General features: G+C 36.8%; 1 protein-coding gene across 1 annotated transcript in view; it reads left to right on the forward strand.

Annotated features, from left to right (window-relative positions):
- GNPTAB (N-acetylglucosamine-1-phosphate transferase subunits alpha and beta) overlaps positions 1-12,793 on the forward strand; it is an 81,399-nt gene extending 68,606 nt beyond the window's left edge. The window contains exons 17-21 of the mRNA XM_044678734.1: positions 3,071-3,156; positions 3,371-3,469; positions 7,029-7,196; positions 10,375-10,465; positions 11,631-12,793. Of these exons, the coding sequence (XP_044534669.1) occupies positions 3,071-3,156; positions 3,371-3,469; positions 7,029-7,196; positions 10,375-10,465; positions 11,631-11,708 (522 nt within the window). The 3' untranslated portion in view covers positions 11,709-12,793. The remainder of the gene's footprint in view (positions 1-3,070; positions 3,157-3,370; positions 3,470-7,028; positions 7,197-10,374; positions 10,466-11,630) is intronic.
- Positions 12,794-22,746: the final 9,953 nt, after the last annotated feature.

Genomic DNA, 22,746 nt, shown 5'->3' on the forward strand with positions numbered 1-22,746 from the left:
GCCCCCATCTCTTGTAACAAAGATTAAAAAAGAAAAAGAGAAAAAAAACAATTTAGCAAAACTAATCAAAAACACAATTTATTATCCGGCAGTATATGTAGTATTCCATGCCTGTAGTGTCTTAAGCCCTGCAAAGAAGGGAGAAATCTTTACTTTTCTTGAGACTGGAATCCTGTTATTTTAAGTAAAGAACATTCAGATTTGTTTTCTTATTTGTTCTATTTACATTGATATAGTGTTTGCTAGATTGAAAATATATTATTTTCCTGGTTCTGCTTACTGAATTCACTTATCGGTATGAATCACTCTCCTTATGCTTCTCTGAATTCTTCATAATCATCATTTCTTTTACAGGATAGTAACATTCCATTGTGTTCATGAACAATAGTATTGTTTAGTCATTATTTAGTCTATGAACACCTACATTGTTTCTAATTCTTTGCTATGACAAAAGGACTGTTCTACATATTTTAAAACTGACCAGGCCTTTCTTTTTTATTATTAGCCTTTTGGGGACATATGCACAACAATGGGTTAGTGGGTAACTTTTTAGCATGTCACTTTCTTAGCATGACTCCATATTGATTCCCTGAATGGTTGGAACAGGCACAATTCAACCAATAGTGCATTAGTATGTCTGTCTTTCCTCAACTTTGTCAATAATGACTTCCATTATTTGTCACTTTTATCAGTTTGTTTATCCTACCTGGACTGATTTTATTTGTGTCAACGATTTTTAAACTCATGTAGTCACAGCCATGTGTTTTAATGTTTTATGATCTCCTGCATCCCTTTTTAAAGCCAAGAAAGAATGCTCCCATGGCAGCTTGATGGCTTAGTAGATAGAGAGCCAAGCCTAGAAATGGGGAGTCCTGGGTTCAAATCTGGCCCTAGATACTTCTTAACTATGTGACCTCTGGGCAAGTCACTTTATCCCTAGTTGTTGCCACTTACCTACCTTGGTATCAATATACAGTATTGATGCTAAGATATAAGGTAAAGGTTTTTTAAAAAGATGAATGTCTATTCCATCCATTTCCTTTTCTTTTTTTCAACAAGTACTAAAGAATCTTAATGATTACTGCTTTCTAAATTGAGGTCTGGAAGTATTGTTCTGCTTTGAATTCTTTTTTCTTTCTTTTTTTTTTTTGGTCATTATTTCTAGCTATACTAGACTTTTTGTCTCCCAAATAAAATTTTAAATTATTTTGTCTAGTTATGTGACCTCTTTTGTGGTTAAGCATGTAAGTGAATATGTATTGACTTAAAAATTTAGAAATCATTTTAGGTGGTGTCATCATTTTAATAATATTGGCAAAACCCAACCAAATGAGAAATGAATGTTCTTTCAGTTATTTGTTATTTCTGTAAACAGTGCCTTATAATTTTATTTAGATTTATTTTGAGTCTGTCTTAGTAGATTGACTACCCAGATATTTTCTTTGTTACTGAGTCTTTTTGAATGAGATTTTGGTTTTTTTCTGATTTCTTCCTGCATTTTATTATTGTTATATAAAAATGCTCATGACTTTTGCCAATTTCTTTTTGTTTGCTTGAAACTATTCATTGTCTTGATTTCTTTTCTGATACTCCACAATCTTCTAAATAAACCATCATTTCATCTGCTCTTCATCTTATTTTTTATTTAAATATTTTTTTACTAAAAATTTGGATTTTTTTCTCCTTAAACTTTCCTACCATCATGGGGAGAAAAAGGGAAAAGAAACTTGCATCAAATACCAAATATGTATTGTAAAGCAAAATAAGTTTCTTTATTGGCTGGGTCCTAAAACCATGTTTCATTACTCCTTTTAAGTCCTTTAATTCATAGGAAGGGGTGGGAGGAAGGAGAAATGATTCCGATGAGGAAGAGAGGAGATAACAGTAATGATGTCCAATAAATGAGGACCATTAAGACTTTTTATGAGGCACAAAAGAGATCAGAAAGAAGCAAGTGGAGCAATTTTGAAAATGTGTGGAATTTATTATAGACTTTTTTTAACGCCATCTTTTTGTCTATCAGTTTTTGTTTTTACCCCTTTGTTTTAGAATCATTACTAGGTATCAGTTCTAAGGCAGAAGAGCAATTGGGCTAGGCAATTGGGGTTAAATGACTTCCCCAGGGACACAGAGTTAAGATATCTGGGATCAGATTTGAACTCAGGTCCTCCCAACTCCAGACCTGAGTCCCTATCTACTGTGCTACCTAGTTGCCCCTGTTATATACTTTTTTTAAAAGCAAGTGGTATGAAATGGAAATTTATGCTTTCATATAAAATACTTTTTGTGTTCTGCTAGGTATATGGAAATTCTACTTTGTGTTGTTCAAGTTGAGAATAAAAAAAAATTTTTTTTAAAGAATATAAGCCCCTTGATGGTTGTTTCATTGGTTGTCCTTGTGTACACAGACAGTGTCTGGCACATAGTAGGCACTTAGAAATGGACACTGATTATCCTGGAATAAGGAACTTCCTGGTAAGGAAATCCCTTTTAACAATACAGATCAGCACTGGTTCTGTGATTTGTCATCTTTTTGCCTATGGCACTGACAAGTCACAATACTTGCCTAGGGTCACACAGCCAGTGTTTGCCCAATGTAAGACCTAAATTCAGGACCTATATACTATACTATGCTCCTTTTCCTTGGACAATCATAGGCTTCAGCATTTCCAGCATGACATTGACATTGAGTCATCTGATCCTTAAGAGATGAAATTTCAATAAAGTTCTACCATAATTCCAATTTGAATGATAAGATTTATTTTTTAAATCTGTTGGCTTGTGCATGGGGAGCAGGTTTATTAGTTATTAATATGAATGGATTTTTCACTAGATATGTCAGTAAGATTGTGCCTTTTTAAATTGGTTATAATTAGAGCTATATTTATAAATAAGGATTAGAAGTTAATTAATGTAGGGTTTGTTCTGCTGGAGCAAGATCATCTTTCTATTGATTGCACCCACTAAGAGAGGAAGGTTTTATAATGTAATTGTGACAATTGTTTGTGTGTATGCTCTTGCACATGCGCGTGTGTGTCTAACATCTGATATGTCTTATATTTTCTCACAGCCACCCGTGACTAAAAGTCTAGTAACCAACTGTAAGCCAGTAACTGATAGGATCCATAAAGCATATAAAGACAAAAACAAGTATAGGTATGTAATTTGTGTGATGGCGGTGTTGAACATGATGGGGCCAATCATTTTTCATTCTTTTTAAAGCGTCCTCTTATCGACTAAACATTTTATGTAACAAAAACTGTTTCTAAGACTACATGCTTATTAATTATTATTTTGGCTAAGTAGTTGTATTTATTGTAGTCTCTCTGAAGTATTTTTCTCCTTTTCATTATGTCTTCGTAATAATTAGGTTTGAAATCATGGGAGAAGAAGAAATTGCTTTTAAAATGATTCGCACCAATGTTTCTCATGTGGTTGGCCAATTAGATGACATAAGAAAAAATCCCAGGTACTCATTTCTTTAATTTGTATTTAAATATTCTCCTTATTTTAAACCCTTACCTTTTCTCTTAGCATCAGTACTATATATTGGACCCAAGGTAGAAGAATGGTAAGGCCTAGGCAGTGAGGGTTAAGTGACTTACCCAGAGTCATACAGCTATCAGTAGTAGTTTAAAAGATATGGTCATAGTATTCTAGACATGGCCATAAAGGTGCTGGGGTAGTCAATGAGCTCTTGGTCAGGATTTAAGTATATCTAATGATGACCGATGGACCAGTATTTACTTTGATGTTCCTTATTCTCACATATTTTGAATAACTAAAAAAATGTTAAGCAATTAAACACTAAAATGCAGATTAGGGAGAAAGGAAGAAAAACTGTCAGGAAAAAGCAAACAAGAAAGAAGGCCAGTATATCATTAAAAATAGTATCCAATAAGAAAAATGGTAATAATCAGATAAATATATTCAATTGCACAGAATATGGGTAGTAAACAGTCTTCCTACAGAGCAGTATATTCCACCTCATCGGTATCACTAACTTGATGAGATAGAATTCTTGGTTAAGATATGGATCAGGAAGAATATTCTTAAAAAACAAAAACAAATAATTGATTTGCTAGAAGAGCCATCATCATTACTGTGTTGTTATACATATGAGAGATGTTACCTATGAGTAAATCCAAGACTCGGGGTGGAAGTTGGGGTGGGGGTGGGTCACCATGGGCCAAGCTCAAGAACATCGAGGCTAGGAGCAAAAGAAGGGAGACCAGTGGGAGTACATTAAAGACCATCTGGCCAAAAGGAGAAAAATAGATGATGAGTTGGCAGCATGAGATCAGTCATTTATTAAACACCTACCACTGTGTTAAGTGCTGGGAAGGCAAGGAAAGACATAAGACAGTCCCTTCCCTCAGGGAATTCACAGTCTAATGGGGGATGACATCATGCAAACAATTATGTACAAACAAGCTACAGACAGCATAAATTGGAGCTCAGTCATCAGGGTAGATACTAGAATTATGAGGGATCTGGAAAGGCTTCTGTAGAAGATGGGATTGTAGCTGGGTCTTGAAGGAAGCTAGGAAGTGGAGATGAGTAGAGAGCATTCCATGCACGGGGACAGCTGGAGAAAACATGCAGAGTTTGGTAATGGAGTATCTTGTTTAAGGAATAGTGAGAAGGCCGGTGCCACTGGATCATAGAGTGTTAGCAAGGGTGGAATGTAAGATGTAAGAAGACCAGAAAGGTAAAGGTTGGGGTAGGTTATGAATTCCAACAGATTTTATATTTGATTGTGGTAGTGCTAGGGACTTAATGAAGAGCTTTCTTATTGAGAGCATGAGGGATGACAGAGGTTGTACTTCCCTAGATATCTACATGAGTGTTTTTTTCTGCTCAAAAGAGAATTTCTGATAAATTCTTGACTTCCCTTAGAGATTATTTTATTCATTAAAAGAGGAAAAGGTAATTGGAACTCTTATTCCACATCTTGGGAGAAAGTAGCCCCTTCCTCTTATGGTTTATGATAGATAAAAGGATAGTTAGGTTTAAACTGATATTCACCCTGTCTTTGGAAAGAAAGGATTTCAAAGATTTTAAACAAAGGACAGATATAGTTCCTGGCTTAAAGTTCTATGAGGAAAAATAGCCCCCAAAGCATGGGATGTATTCCCATAACTAAGTTTGTTGACAACACACATTTCCATTGAGGAATAAGAAAAAGAGCTGATTAAAGATATCAATATGGGAGCAGCTAGGTAGCATAGTGGATAGAGAGCCAAGCCTGGCATCACGAGGACTTGCATTCAAATCTGGCCTCAGACACTCCCTAACTGTGACCTTAGACAAGTCACTTAATCCCTATTGCCTAACCCTTGCTGCTCTTCTGCCTTAGAACCAATAACAGAAGGTAAGGGTCAAAAAAAAAAGATATCAAAGTGGATGTACATTAAACTCACCAACTATTATATATTTTTTTTCAAAAAGCATGTTCAGAAGATATAAACAAGGTCAAATGAATATAAACATCGCCCTCTTAAGAAGACTGTCAATAGCATCAAAGTTCAGAGCACCCTGAGACTGGCAAATACTGCTCTGGTCAATTAAAAAGTATAGTTTAGCTATTTTGGGAGGAATGAATGAATAGGATCATTAGAACACTGGGGGTAAGGAGAAGGTAGAACTACTCAAATCTTTTTTCTTATTGTATATTAATTATGTTTTAATTTTATATCTTCCTGATGTGGCAGGCAGGCATATTCTTGGAAAACACATAATGTCTGTTATGGAGCAATAGAAATTTTGGGTGACTAATAAGGCATATTGTAAAAACATAGTTCAATATTATTAATTTTATCCATTTGTAATTTATATGTCTCTAGTTGTTGAATTCACAGTTTGTTTTAATTTTCCCTATGCTGGTAATCTGACTTTTCTATACTATTAGTAAGAGCCAGGGAATTCTAGTTTTAGGCTACAGGTTCACTGAGGGCCCTCTTATCTCACTGAGAGGATAGTCTATATGTGCCTAAAGTTGCTGTATCCATAGGATGTCAGACTCCCTTTTCAACCCAGGGTCCCCACTTCCACCACAAATTCATTCTGATCCAGGTTAGCCAAATGTTCTGGACCAGGCTTAGTTAAGGTCAAGTCCAGTTATCATGGTTGGGATCGAGATCAAAGGAAATGCTCACGGCCCATAAAATAGAATTAAAATTTCTTTTACTTATGGTGAAAGAATTAAAGGGAATATAATTACTAAAAATAAATGTTGCTGACTCCCTTTTCTACATTAACAAGATCAAATTGGTGTCCTGCAGAAGAGTGGGAAAGAATACCACCAAGACCTCTAAAACACTACTTATTTAGGCTAGGCTTTTTATATCCCTGTTCCCCATGACCAATTAAATCCTAAAGTTGGCATCCTTAAAGGGAAACCATTCTAACCTACATAAAATAAATACTATCTTTTCACATAGTAATTGTAAAAGACTGAGGTATGGGTTTGTGTGTAGTCTAAGAACCTGTTTCATTAATTTGGGGAAGATTTATCATTAAGTTGGAAACAAATGTTCTCAAAGACCATCTATTAAGTTCCTGACAGGAAGGGAACAGCATTAGTGGAAGCGTGGTACCTTTACTGATGAAATTGTTTATATGTAGTATCTTATAAGATTTTAAGAAACTTTAGACTTGGAACTCATGCTATGTTTTATTTTTTATTATTTTTTTATTCAAAGATATTTTCCCAATTATATGTAATAACAATTTCCATCATATGTTTTCTGAAATTATAAGATCCAAATTGTCTCCTTCCCTCCTTTCCCTCTTCCCTTTCAGAAATGGTAAATAATTTGATCTGAATTATACCTATATTGTTATTCTTTTTATGTTTTAAGAAATACCATCTAGCCCATTCAGTAAGGCGCAGGATTCATAAATGACTAGTTTTGTTGCTTTGCTTTGATTCTTACTAGTTTTCATTTCAGAATGATAGATTGGTTTTTTTCTTCAAATTATGAAGGCATAACATATAAGCTAATAGAAGATGTTTATTCTTTCAGAAAATTTGTTTGCCTGAATGACAATATTGATCACAATCATAAAGATGCACAGACAGTAAAAGCAGTGCTAAGAGATTTTTATGAGTCCATGTTTCCCCAACCGTCCCAGTTTGAGCTGCCACGGGAATATCGGAACCGTTTCCTTCATATGCATGAGCTCCAGGAATGGTAAGTTCTTATGTCATATAGTGATCATAGAATTAGCTGGTAATGAACAGAGAGCAGGTGTTTTTACTTTTCAGAATATGCATGTTCTAAAAAAAACCAAACCCTAACAATTACAGAGGTATCTTCTTTTTCTTAATATCATAAAAAGCAAGTGTCCTATGTAGTGAAGACACACTAGAATTTACCAGTTATCCAAGAATGTAAAGCAGTGATGCTCACTCTCTCTGATATTATTTGATATAGTTCTAAAACACTAGCTATAGAACTTAGACAAAAGAAGTAAATGAAGGGTATAAAGATAGGCAAAGAAGAGCTAAAACTCTCCCTTATTGCTAAGAATATGATGGTTTACTTGGAAAATTTGGAGAAAGAATATTTCTACCAAAGCACAAACAATACTTATGTAGATTCAGTTGCAAAATATTCTAAATAAAAATTCTGAAATAAAAACCAATGATTGCTTAGCAAAAAGAAACTCAATAATTTATTCTCAGAACAAATATTTAAGAGTATCTGTCATATGTAAGGCATTCTAGATGTCATGTTGGTTTCAAATAATCATGGAATATACCATCAAGATTGGTCCATTGTGGGTTTTTTATAGGGGCAAGATTGAGGATTGGTCCTAAAAAGGTGGTAGCAAGGTATCATATGACAAGGGCCTGCCAGTGTAACAAAGCTCTGGGCTAGCCTCTGTAGCTAACTCCTTCACCCTGTGGGAGAAGCTCTAGCCTCTTGGATTCAGTGCCCTCATCTATAAAATAAAGGAGTTTGATTAAAGTTGATTTCCAAGTTTCCTTCTATCATATAAGAGCTATTTAAAAGGCAGGGAACCATATAAATAACAAATTGAGATGGAAATAAGCTTTTCAGGGACAGTAAATGTGTGTGTGTTTGTGTGTACATAGGTGCCATAGTACAGTAATGAAAGATAGAATCTAAAAAATAAGTTGGGGCCTGATTATAGAGGACTTGGAGTGCTAACCTAAAGAATTTAGACTTTATCCCTTTTACAAATGAAATATTATATAAAAATATACTATAAACTTTCACGTGTTCTATAAATATTAGCTATTCCTCTTCTTTGGAGAACCATTCAAAGTTCATGAGCAGTGGACTGAAGCTCAAAAATGTTGTTTTAGGATTAATCTCATTAATGGTTCTCAGCAAGGTCGATTAAAGGGAAGAGGAAAGAGACAGGAAGTTATTGAAATAATGGAAACATGAAGTTGTAAGGCTTAAATTAGGGCAATGACATTGGATTTAGAAAGGCAGGGGTGGATGAAGGAGAAGAAAATTGATGGGCCTTTGTGATTGGTCAAATTTGAGACTCAAGAAAGAGGGAAGGATAAAGATTAACTGAGACTTTGGTCAACAGAAATAAGGAATATTGTGTACAGAAGAAAGGCCAGACAAGCAGAGCAAATTTTGAAAGGAATGGGTTGGGATTATTATGGACTTTTTAAACATATGTGCTTGGAATTAGCAGCCATAGTTTTCCATGTAGTCTCCTTTGTGGCCACCATTGTATATGGAAATCCTCATTCTGTGTGTGTGTCAAATTCGGAATAAGATAAGAAATAGGAGGGCATATTAGAAGCAGACTTGGGAAGGAAGATTGACTTTAGGTTAGTGTAGTAAACAGACTCACCTGCACAGAGATAATAGGGGAGGCAAGGAGCATTAGTTAGTGAATTTTTCAGAGGAAGGGGAAGAGTTTAAAGAGAGAAGCAGAAGACCAAGGACAGTAATCTTGGGCTAGGAGAGGAGGAAAAAGACCAGTGAAACATAGACTGCCTAAAGCAGTGATTCCCAAAGTAGGCACCATTGCCCCTTGGTGGGGTGCAGCGATCCAGAGAGGTGGTGATGGCCACAGGTGCATTTATCTTTCCTATTGATTGCTATTGAAATTTCTTAAAAAATTATTTCCAAGGGGCTAAGTAATATCTTTTCTGGAAAGGGGACGGTAGGCCAAAAAAGTTTGGGAACCATTGGCCTAAAGCAACCTTGCAAATACAGATTAAGTGGAGTGGTGCATTGGTCCCCAAATCTCCTCCATGCTTGCTTTTTCACTTGTCAATGACATTCTAAAAGAAGGCCATTGACAGTGTTGGCAACATCCAAATATTTCTCTTCTTTTTTTTTTTTTTTTCTTTTTCTTTTTCTCTTTTTTTTTTTTTTTTAAACCCTTAATTTCGGTATATTGTTGCATAGGTGGAAGAGTGGTAAGGGTGGGCAATGGGGGTCAAGTGACTTGCCCAGGGTCACACAGCTGGGAAGTGGCTGAGGCCGGGTTTTGAACCTAGGACCTCCTGTCTCTAGGCCTGGCTCTCACTCCACTGAGCTACCCAGCTGCCCCCTATTTCTCTTCTTAATAGGAGAGGAAGTTGCTTGTGGGTCATAGTGCTTCCTTCCTTCCAGAAATTTAAAGAATTGCTTAAGAACATTTTTACTTCCTCCCCATCTAGAGAAGAAGAACCATGAAATGCTTTTCCAGCCTTCCTTTCCAGCAGAGCACTTTGAACTATTTGATATGTCTTCTCATTTTGATAGAAGCCTGCAGTTTGGGAAAGAAATGATTAAAGGATGGCAGGAGACAGAGCTAGTTGGTGTATTGCTTTAAAAAAAGTTACCTAGAAAACCTTATTGAGGTCAGACTCAAGTGCTTCAAATACTTGCTTTCCACTTAAAGTCTCTCTCTTAAGTGATTCCTTTCACAAAGGGAAAATAATAGTATATGACACTGGAAAAACAAGCTTAATTTTTATGTTGGATGATTATTTTTAAATTTTGAAAAAAGTACCTTCAAAAGGAGATAGCGCAAATAATGTTTTTGAAGTTATTATGGATCTGTTAGGGGAAGGAGAGCATAATGAATAACATATTAGCTGGATTTAGAATCAAGAAAATCTAGGTTCAGCTCATACCTCTAACACTCTGTGACCCTGGATGAAACACTTCCCTTTTGTGTGCCTCTGGTTACTCTCTGGACTTTTCAAAGGAGTTAGTGACAGATCCTTGTCTGCATTAATGGAGGGCTTTTTCATAAGGAGGTTCCCTACAGTAGTGAAACCATACATCCTTCCCATATTCATTTATTTAAAGAATGATAAATATTTTTACTACAGCCTAAAGTTGCTTGGGATAAATATAATTGTTTCTTTCTTTCTCTTTGCAGGAGAGCATATAGAGATAAATTAAAATTTTGGACCCATTGTGTACTTGTAACATTGATCATGTTTACTATATTCTCATTTTTCGCTGAGCAGGTAAGTTTCATGAGCTTTAGCTAAATGCTAGGCCCTATTTTTGGGGGGACACCAACATCTAATAATTTTGAGAAAATTATATAAATTTACAATCTATAAAATCTTAAAACTTCAACAAGATTTGAGATATATGGTATTCAGATGTCATCAAACAATGTACTCTTTTTGCTTAGGCAACCTTAAAACTTATTGCCAGTAATATCTTTGACTCGAAGACTCAAGAGATGACCATTGGTGGCTCAAGTTATACTCCTATAAATATTATCAAAAGAGAGGGATATTAGAACCTTCCTGATTCTGATGCCAAATCCGCCCAATCCTTAGAGATACTTAATCATTTTTTTTTCAGTTTCTGTATCTAATTTTCATGTCATCTGATGCCACTATATTTTGTAAGCCTTATATTTATATAGAACTGTATATATGTAGAACCTGTAGTTGCTTGTATATGTGTCTATATAAAATCTAAATTGATTATTATTTCTTCACTATACATGTAATAAAAGTTTTCCAAAGCTTTTAAAAACCATCTCATGTACATTTTTAGACTTAGAAACATAGACTCTGTTGTCTTTTCCTTTTTTCCTTTTTTCAACTCTTAACCTTCTGTTTTAGAATCTATAAAGTAACTCTTCTAAGGCAGAAGAGCAGGAAGGGCTAGGCATTTGGGGTTAAGTGACTTGCCCAAGACAACACGGCTAGGAAGTGTCTAGGGTTTTATTTGAACCCAGGTCCTCTCAACTCTGGGCCTGGTATTCTATCCATTGTGCCACCCAGCTACTCCAGTTGTCTTTTACTTTTACTTAACAGTCAGCCATCTCCTTAAAAAAGCGCTCATCCTAACACAGCCAGGCATGGGCTTCAGATCCTTGAAGAAATTATGCTTCATCAATAAATTCATAATAATTTAAAATATGAGTACAGAGCTCACAGGCTATACTTCTTTCAGTTTCTTTATGCAATATAGATTTGGGGTAGGCTCCTGGAAATTCTACAGGCTAATGAATATTTTCCGGGGTTGGCAGGATTCAAAATATGTAGAGGGTTGGCTTGCTGAGCTTGATGTGTAGCTGATGCTGCCATACCTTCTGTTACTTGGTGTGTTTTAATGCCCATTTTGGAGATTTAAGAGCCATGTTCTGCCTTCCTTTCTTCTACTATTTAGCTAATTGCACTCAAGCGGAAGATTTTTCCCAGAAGGAGGATCCATAAGGAAGTTGGTACTGAACGGATTGGGGTATAGGAAATTAAAAGAGCTTACCTCCACGTTTACGAGATGACTACCGTATCTTTCTGACGTGATGCCTCAGGATCCAAGGCCTAAAGAAATAAAGAGAAACATCCCATAAAGATGGCAAGAGATGCAACACCCAGACCAGCTGAGCTGTTTAATAGATATATCAAAAAATAACAGGTGTGTTGGGCAGTCCTCAACTGGATTTCTACTTTGGAAGCATTAGCTCATGGACATGTTATCCTTTTTATAAAAAGGGTTCCTGAAAGAGATACAGCTGCCTTTATTGCAGTGGACGTTGCCAAGTAAATTTAATATCCAGATCCTAGGCCGACGTGGGAAGTTACCGAAGAAGCCTCAGATTTTGCATTCCAAAACATTCTGCTGTGATCTTGCTGGGATGCTTTTTTCATTTTCTGTTTTTAAATAGGTAACAACTAAGTTAACTCTTTAGCTATGTTTTTATCCAACCTGTGATACTGAAACTTATTGATGAATGTACATAAACACAGCCTCATATTGGCAGGATCAAAAAATTCTGGATTTGAAGAATGTTAGTGGGATTTGGCTACAGAAGATCTCAGCAACTGACATCTGAAATATTTTGGATTGGGTTTACTGGACTCCTTAAGAATACAGGGATTATGTTTGGAAGCCTAAGCACAAAGGGCTAGTGGGAAGTAGCAACAGCTACTGGCCAATATATTATACTCATGTTTTGGAAATGTAAAATACAAACAAAAGTGCCTCATTGTAGAAATTAGCAATCACTGTTATGTTGATGGTTCCTTTAATATGATAGCATGTGGCATCAAGTTCCACATAATGAGAGATTCTTTTTAAGTCTGAGCAGGCTCTAACACTGTGTCATATTTTGTTATGACATTATTAAGACTATGGAAAACTTGGGGAGGAAAGGCAATCTTTTCAAGTTGATGTTATGGTTTTGACATGTACTTTAAATCACAGTCACAGCAGTATTCTTTCAAAAATCCCAAGAATCATTTTGTAATAGTTGTAAACTGGAATCTGGAATGTACATAATGGTTTTGTGCTGTCACTGTGTGGTTAAAAAGACTCACTGAAAAAAGTCACTTGTCTGATACTTTTTTCCCTCTTAGATCTTTAAAAAAATTTTGGGGTGGGATGTTTCTCTAGGTTTGTTCATTGTCTGCCACTGAATATTCAGCACTATTTAAACAAGCATATTATCAAAAGCCCAACAGGTGGTGGTAGTCAGGGGGTGGGAGAAAGGGTGAGTATATTCTAAAAGAGAAATACTATTTGAGATTTCAGGAGGAAGAACAGTTTTCACTTACATACTTTCATGTATTTGCTTTCAGGCTTTCTGCCAATAACTAATTATATCTTTTATTTAGTTCTAATTTTTATTTTAGATTTCTTTTTTTTTTTTAATTTCTTTTTAAGTTTTCAATTCCTTCCTTGCACTCATCCCTCCCCTTGACTCATTGAGAAGGCATACAGTATGATACTCATTAAATATATACATGAAGTATGAAGTCTTATAGAACATTTTTTCATATTAGCCATGTCAGCAAGTATATCTTAAGTGCACCTACTTTTCTCCAGGTATTGTACTAGTTCTGGAAATACAAAGACAAGAATAAAACATCTCTGTTGGTAAGATGTTTGATTACATTCTAATTTAGTTAACGACTGAAAAACATATATACACCCAAACTTAAGCAGGTAATTTAAAAAAGAAAACATTCTAATTTAGTTAGCACAAACATTAAAATCTGTATTTTACAGATGAGGTGGCTGACCCTTAGCTTGTGTCTTGCTTGAAGTTATACTTCTGATAAATGGAAGAGCTCGTTCTTAAACTGTTTGCTTTAAAACAATATACTTTCTACTAAAGGAGCCTGCCTCTCTTGAGTATGTATAAATAGGGACTTGGTTTAGTAGATGCTTGGTCTAATGGTAATAAAAAATTATAATAGTTTGTAGTAGAGAATGCTTTGGGAGAAGGGGTCTGACTCAGGAAGAGATGTCTGACCCAGAAGTTATCACCATTTTCTTTCTCTTTTTGGGAAGGAGCAGACAAGGGGATGATTTGGTTTGGTTTCCATTATACCACTTCCAGTATTCTCCTTAACCTCCTTTGACTTTTGACTGTGTTTTTAGAATTGGAAGCTTTCCTGGTAGACTCTTGCTTGGCTCTTTGAAATCTGTCTACTAAACTATGACATTTGTATGTCAGGATAAATATCAGTTGGATTCAAAATTCATTATAATTGCCCCAGAACTGGACTGGTTTTACTTCATACCCACTCTTTTTAAGGAAAAGCTTAGTGAAACCAATAATCATTTGTACCACATTGCAGTGGAAGTGCCTTGCATCAAGGCACTTTGTAAACACTGATTCCAAAGACACCCTCCAGAAAAAACTCTACCCAGTACTCGTGGATTTGTTTGATTATAACTATAAGCTGTAACTGTTCAAATGATATTTCTTTTAGCCTATATTATAATTTAAACATTCTATTAACTCAGATGGCCCCAGTAACTGAATCATCAAGGAAATTTTACCACACACATACACAAAACCACCAGATTACATCACTCATGCTTGAAAACAGTGCTTCTGATCTTTTTTTTTTTTTTCAAACGTGTCCTTAAAAGATAGATCATTTAGTCCATGACATTATCTGGGCTTGCCTTACCGTTTGCCATACCCTTTCTGCTTTAAACACTATTTGACCCTTCTTAAAATGGAGCCAACACATATATTTGAATTCCTTTCTGCCAGATAGTGTAAGAATTAAAAATTAGTTATTATAGCTATATATTAAAAATATGTGGCCGCCAGGAATCAACAATTCAGGTTGATTCCGTAATTAAATCAGACCTAAGTCAGCATCGGGTTGAGGAGTTTATTTACAATCTGGTAGGTAAAAAGTAGGAATAAAGAGAAAGGGAGAGAAGAAGGTTAAAAGCTTAATAAATGAAGCTGTAAGCCACAAGGCCCAACAGCCAGATAGGCAGAGTTTAGAATTGGCCCAGCTAGGCCAAGGAAGTCAGCCTAACTTACCCATGTGACAATACAGAGTGTAAGCTGTCTGTGGTCTCAGGAGATGCTTCTGCTCCCAGTTCAAGTCGGCAACTGCCCCCACAGGAAGTTCACTAACTTACTTAAAGAGATCGTGTCTTTCATCACTTCCTGTGGTCCACCTCTAATTCAAATGGACAAATGGCAGTTTCTACATTGATTTGGACTGCCCAAAGGGCAGTCCCTTATTCTTGATTTGTTACTTATTGTCACGTGTGGGTAACTCGTCTCCCCTCCCCACTAAGGGAGGTGGGAGTGACATCATTAGCACGCTGGGTTGAATAGATTTTTGACTATTAATGGGCTGGAGCTAATTCTATTTACACAATAGAGACATAATCTAGGACAATTCTCCACTATTCCTTAGTACTACTGATGAATGCCATTATCTCTATCATCCCAAGTCTTGATTTATTACACTGCTCCAGCTTGTGCATAGCATCTTGCCCAGGCAGTTAACCTGTTGTAGCAAGCACCATTTCTATGCTTCTCTCCTGGCATCCTTGTAAAGCCATCTGGGACATTCTGGCCTGCTCATAAATAAATGCCAGTCTTGGGATCATAAAATAAGGCAGCACTGCCAGCTGCTCCTTAGATTTTAGTTGAGTGTTTGATGGGCAGTTGATACTACCATGCTTGTTAGTTTTTAGAAAGACAGAATGAACAAGATCTTTACAATTAAATTTTTTATTTTTGCCAATAAGCCTATGAGTAAACAGCTGGACTGGTTTGTTTTCCCATAGGTAGTTGGGTAGCACAGTGGATAGAGTGCTAGACATGGAATCAGAAAGTCTAGAGGTCAAATTCTGCCTCCAGCTTAAGCAAATCACAAATTATTTATATTATATGATAGGTTATATAATATATAAAATATAATATATTTATGACATAATTATATTATATATTATATCTATTAATTATAAAAACAGGTTGAGTGGTAAAAACTCAACCTGTTTCCTCATTTGTAAATGGGAATAATAATAGCACCTATATCCTGGGATTCTTGAGAAAAAAAAAATGAGATCATTTTTCTAAGGTGCTTGCCAACTTTAAAACACTATGCTTTAAAAAAATTTTTTTTCAATAGAAACAATTTTTGACATTTGTTTTCTGACATTTTGCAATTCAGATTCTCCCTCTTCTTCACTGAGTTGGTAAATAATCTGATATAAGTTATACCAGTGCTTTCATGCAATACATATTTCCATATTCCTCATGCCATGATAGAAGACACATATCACGCATACAATAAAAAACTCATAAAGGAAATAAAGTGAAAGATGATGTGCTTCAATCTCCAATTAGATTCCAACTAATTCCTTCTTTGGTTGTGTATAACATTTTTTGTCACAAGCCTCTTGCTCTTATCTTGGAACCTTGTTTTGTTGATAATAGTTTTGTCCACAGTGGATCATCATATAATATTTTTGTTATTGTATATATGTTCTTCTGGTTCTGCTCACTTTATTTTGCATGAGTTCATATAAGGTCTTTCCAGGTTTTTCTGAACTCGTCTTATTCATCATTTCTTCTGGTACACTAGTGTTCCATTATTACCGTATACCACACATATAAACTACATTTCCTGTGATCCCTAATGGGTTTCCGGTTTTGGATGATGTATTTAAGGTGAGGGACTGTTTGAAATTAGGGGGAAGTGACTTGGAACTTCCTCTTTAGTTACCTGAGCTTGAGGAGAGAGGAAGGGAAATGGCTGAGGTGAAGTTGGGAATAGGTTTTTCTTACAGGCGAGTGGTCAGTTTATCTCTATCAGCATGGCTTTTATTAAAATACTATTCTTCCTCTTGATCTCAACCATCATTTTTAATCATAATAGTTTTAATAGTTCATTGGCCAGAATGGTTGAATTAGATGGAGTGAGTATGAAAGGAGAGATCATGGAGTGATAGCTGCAGAAGGAGGAAGTTTCTTTAAATGTCATTGCGAAGCAGAGAGTAAGCCCATCCCATCTAACCTAGGTCAAGGCAGGACTCAGGGGTGATGGAATAGTTGGAATGGACACAAATGGCTCTGGAGGAGGAGGATCAGAGATGGAATACCTTCTAGAGAAAGTCATGTTTGCATGTTTTTCTTCCATCAAAAGTTGTGGAACAAAATCGAGTGAAGGGAAGTTTTTTTTTTTTTTAAGAATTCGTTTATTTATTTAATTAATTTAGAGCATTTTTCCATGGTTACATGAATCATGTTCTTTCCTTCGTCTCCTCCCACCCTCCTCAAAGGGAAGTTTTTTTTAATGACAGGAGATAAGCCAGACAGTGAAGGAGGGCAGAGGAGAAAAGGGAGAATACTGGAAGAGATAGGTAGGTAGGAAGGACATTTTTGATGCACCACTTGGCAACTAAACGAAAGGGCTTTGACCTCTCACACATTTGATAGATACTTCTGGAGGACTTATGGGAGAACATGGATGAGAATTGTAAAAGATGAGAAGACATAGCTGGGCTGTAGTTTGCATCAGTAGAAAGAATATTGGTATAAATTAAATTATAAGTCTTATCAAAGGGTTCAGGTAAGCAGAATACTTTTAAATTCTACTCCATTCATTCCACACATGTTTATCCCTGACATTGGGTGAGGTGTTAGGGTATGAGATAGGTTTAATCTGATTGTCTTTGTTTTCAGTGAGCTCACAGGAATTCATCATTTCTCCACTTATCACTGAACTTTGAGATGCAAAACTGAATCAATAAGTTAAATTTAAGTATAATATCAAAATAAATGTAGCAGTCCATGGTGAACCCCCCCTCTTGGATTTGGGTTCAAATTATTAGTATTTCTAATGGCAATTTTAATCTGATTCATTTTGTCCCCATTTTGTTTGAAATGTAATGAAGGAATAATAAGGTTAGCTAATAGAGGCTTATATTGAGGGCTTGAGTGGTATCAGCTGGGTCTTCTAAGCAGGGAGACTATAACTTTGTACAGGTTGACTTGGGTCAGCCAGAGATTGTGTGGGTCTGGCTGAAAGGTTTTAGTCAGCCTCCCTGATGTTACTAGGCTCCCTTGAGGGGAGGATTAAGAAGCCCCTCCCTTCTGGAGAGAAACTTCAAGCCACAAGAAGTGAACCTGGTTCCCTTCCTGGCCAAGATGGATGCCTAGTTTATCCCTCAGGAAATAAAGGAAAGTTATCTTTCCCTCTTCTGCCTTGGCCCCAGTTGATGGTATAATAAATCAAAAGAAGCTTTTTGATAAAGGCTAGGGGTTTATTAAAGGCAAGGGTAAGCAGAGGGAAGAGGGTTAGGGTCTGGAACTGTTTCTAGGGTTGAAGCCAGTGCTAGGGGGTGGGGGTGGGAGGGGCGTTCACAGAAGGTAGAGGTCAGGATGAGGGAACCAGCCCCTCAGCCAGGGATAAATTTCACTGCCCTGATGTAGAAGAGTTTAGAGGATTAACAAAGGAGGGTGATGGTCCGGTCTAAGGTTGTCCCTACCTGCCTAAAGAAACTAATTTCCCACATTCTCCTCCCACCAAAATTCCCTCCTCCCAGGGCCCAATGGGGAGATGCAGGGGATAGCAGGATGTCTGGGTCAGGTCAAAGGAAATCAGCACCTACAGGATGGTACTCTAGGGATATTTATAGTCTCAGGCTCCAACAGTTTTTTTTTGTCGTGAGACCACTGGCTGGCTGGGTCAACATTCCGTCTCCCTAACTGTCAGGGTTGCTTCTGTTATTTTTGCAAATGTAAGGGATTCTTTTTTTTTTTTTTTTTTTTTTTTTTTTGCTTTTGCTGAGTCCCATAGACTTTTTTTTAAGCATTTATTAATATTTATTTTTTTGAAAAGTTAACATGGTTACATAATTCATGCTCTTACTTTCCCCTTCGCCCCCTGACTTCCCCTTTCCCCCCATGGCAGATGTGTATTTCCACTGGTTTTAACATGTGTCTTTGATTAAGACCTATTTCCAAATTGTTGATAGTTGCATTGGTGTGGTAGTTTCAAGTCTACATCCCCAATCATGTCCGCCTCAACCCATGTGTTCAAGCAGTTGTTTTTCTTCTGTTTCCACTCCTGTAGTTCTTTCTCTGAATGTGGGTAGCGTTCTTTTCCATAAATCCTTCAGAATTGTCCTGGGTCATTAAATGCAAGGGATTCTAACAGCAACCCTGCATTACAGAAACCAGGAACTTCTGGAGCCAATTCAAATCTAAATGCTCAATTTCTCACCTTACTGTCAGATCTAGGCCCTCTTCACAATTTCCCCTCAAAAAAAAAAAGCATTGAAAAAGTATTTTTAAGTGCTATGCTCAGAGTTGGAGATACTTTACTACCCTCAAGAAGTTTACCTTTCTAATAGTAAAGACAACACATACTGGGGAATGGCAGCTACAGAGGAATGTTTTGGTCTAAGAAGATACTGAAATAATGAGGGGGAGCCATTGGGCAAATGGGTGACATAATAATGATAATGAAAATAGAATTTATATAGTACCATAAGATTTGCATAATGCTTTTATGTTTTCAGTCATTTCAGGCATGTCTGACTTCCTGATCTGATTTAGAATTTTCTTAGCAAAGATAGTGGAGCAGTTTGCCTTTTCTTTCTCCAGCTCATTTTACCGATGAGGAAGCTTAGGCAAACAGGGTAAAGTGAGTTGCCCAGAGTCACACAGCTAGTGAAGGTAGATTTGAACTCAAGAGGATGAGTTTTCCTGACTCTAGGCCTGGCATTCTACCCACTATACCACCTATCTGTCCATAATGCTTTATATGTGATCTCATTTGATTCTGACATGTCTTTCTAAGAATGGTAGTGTGACTTTAAAATCAATAATATAGTAAGAAAGGTAATATCAGCACATATTCCCAAATGGGTACAACCTCATTCTTTTCCCTCTCTTTCTGCCTCCCTTCCCATCCATTCAACTAACTCAAAAAATAAGTTCCTCCAGGATTTATATCTCTACAAGAGGAGCAAGATGCAGGCAATGCCTCAATGGTTTAGGGGCAGCTAGGTGGCTTAGTGGTGTGAAAGGTAATTCTTTATTCTCTTTGTCTATTTTGAATTAATCAATCAAGAAACCCCTACTTAACATTTTGTTAGCCATCAAGTAAGAGAATTCACAAGTCACTTACTTAGAGAGCTCCACCCTTTTAACTCAGTCAGAAACTTATGAATCCTTTGATAAGAGTTTATACCCTCAGAGGACAAGAGGTGGATCCCACAGACACTGCTCCCATGGGCAGTGCTAGGCAGTTTGGAAGCTGTGATTGGCCCCTGTGAAGAGGGGAAGGAACAAGAAGTAATTGTGGGAAAAGGACTATAAAAAGTCTGGAACTTCCTATCCTCCAGTCTTCTCCTTTGGACTTCTTTGGAGGACTGCCCCTTGGGACTTCTCCTTTGAACTTCTTTGGAGGACTGCTCCTGGGGACTTCTCCTTTAGATTTTCCTCAGGACTTCTGACTTAGAGAGTTTTCTGCCTTGGTCGCTCTGTGAGGAGACCCTCTCTGCTCTTTGGTGCTTTGGTGGGACACTCCCTTTGGCATGAGTTCTGGGGAGAGACTCTTCTTTGGATCCTACATTGGCTTGCTGGTGAGTAACACAGACTTCCAAGTGGAGATTGGAACTTTATAGGGGAGAGAGCTGAATTTCATTGGATCAGCACTTAGGGTAGGCTAGGCAACTCTTTACCTCTTTCACTCCTACATTTCATACTTCAACTCTCTTCTTTGTCATAAATAAAAGCTGCTGACAGTTTTTTTCTGGGTTAGGGATAATATTTTGAGTTTGGTGACCACAACATTGAATTTATAACTCTTTTATTTAGTCAAAACCCCAGGGGATTGTGCTATGTGGGGCCTCTAATTCCTTTATCTCCTTCCATGCCCCTCACCTTTGATGTAATCAGCTTGGTCATGTGCACATACTTTATGGGCATCAGAGGGGCCTGGATCTAGGCATCTGAGAAAATGTCCTTTTATCCATTTCCCAATCCCTCTTCTAGGTCAGTTTTAAAACACTAAACAAGTTTCCCCATATCGATACTACTAAAATTAAAAGCACTACATCTTCAGACAAGAATGGCAAGTGGCAATTTTTACATTATAATATTTTTTTAAAAATGAAAATTCACCTCAACGATTCATTCTTGTAGAGTTAAGAAATGCTAGAGCAGAAAGGATCATTCCACCTAATGCTTTCTTTTATAGAAGATGAACATAACCGGTTGTCTAGAATAGGGGCGAAGACCTAAGTGCAAGATGCTATTTCTAGCTTGTCTTTTTTTATCTTTAGCATTTACTCTTTTTCCCCCCCCTCTAAAATCCTTTCTTGTGTCTTAGAATCAATATTGAATATTTTGGTTTTGAGGCAGAAAAGTGGTAAGAACTAGGCCATGGGGGGTTCTATGACTTGTCCAGGGCCATACAGCTAGGAAGTGTCTGAGGCCAGATTTGATACCTCCTGTCTCTGGACCTGGCACTCAATCCACCTAGCTGCCCTGTCCCCAAACTGACTCTTTACCAACACTTTTTAAAATTACTGACAACTTTTAAAATTTACTTATGTTGTCTGAACATGCAATGTGATTTTATCATGTTTAATTTCGACCTTACAGTCCACCAGTGCCAGCTAGTGGTCTTTTCACAAATAATATAAATGATCCCATTTCTAACTACATTTGTAAATGCCTTAAACATTCAAACTATGAAATATTCATTTCAGCCCTTCTCTCTGGAATGAAGGCATTTCTGGACAAGAAAAGGAGCTTCTTTTATCCCAGGGTAGCCTGTATTTGCAGTGGGAACATTAGAGAAGTATAGTTTTGCCACCTAGAAGAGACTTTGGAGCTAGACTGAGGAGTTGCAGTCCATTGCATTAGCTGTCTTTTTGTTAGTCTTTGACAGTATTCGCTGATGATAGCTAACATTTATACTGCAGTTTCAGGCTTACAAATTGCTTTGCATGGGTTTTCTCCTTTGATCCTCAAAACTTTGTGAGTTGAGGTGGTGCCATGCCAACCTTACTTTGGGTTGCTGAAGAAAAGACTGGGAAGACCCTAACATGAGAGCAACAGGGAATTTTCCATCGTATCCTGGTCCCCTACTTACTGCTCTAGAGATTTCAGGGAATTCCCTCTTAGGTGAAAGATCTAGAACTCTCTTTCTCAGTCGAGTTGTTATCTCACTCCTAGTGGGAGACCTCTTTCACTCTCTGTTGTCTGGTATATATTCTCTTATCTATACATTCTGATTTCTGTTTTGCTATTAACTAAAAAAACACCAGTCATATTAGGGCAGCTAGGTGGCCCAGTGGATAGAGAGCCAGGTCCAGAGGTAGGAAATGCTGATTTCAAATCTGGCATCAGACACTTCTAGCTATGTGACCACCCTTCTGCCTTGGAACTAATACACAGTAATGTTTCTAAGAGGTGTGTAGAGTGGAATTTTCTGAGATTCACTCCACACAGAGGGAAGGTAAAGGTTTAAAAAAAACCCAAAAAACTACCACCATGTGTATTTATAATTGTAGACTTGGCTTAGTGGATAGAAGGTTGGGCTTAGAGTCAGGAAGATTTGAGTTCAAACCCAGTGTCAGACATTTACTAGGTGGGTAACCTTGGATAAGCTATTTAACCACTGGCTAAAAAAAAATTTTTTTTTTAAATGGTCAAGAATATCTAAGCATAGCTCTGTCAGGACACCAGATGGAGCCATCTTAATGAAAAGACTGCAGGTCATCAATTTTTTTTTTAACTATCAAAAAGCATGGTAAAAGAAATAAACATTTATTAAGCACCTACTATGTGTTGGCCCCTGTATTAAGAACTAGGGAGTACAAAGACAATAATGAAACAAGAAAGAAATGACAAAGTTTTTAGCAGCAGTCCTGCTGATAGGATTGTTTCTGAGAATATTTTAAAATGTGTAGTTTAGACTGATGGTTAATTTCTAAATTTTTATTTGCTCTGAAACATATATGTATAATATATTTGTAAGAGAAAGAAAGAGACAGA

The sequence above is a fragment of the Gracilinanus agilis genome, chromosome 5, assembly GCF_016433145.1.
Source record: "Gracilinanus agilis isolate LMUSP501 chromosome 5, AgileGrace, whole genome shotgun sequence".
Lineage (NCBI taxonomy): Eukaryota > Metazoa > Chordata > Mammalia > Didelphimorphia > Didelphidae > Gracilinanus > Gracilinanus agilis.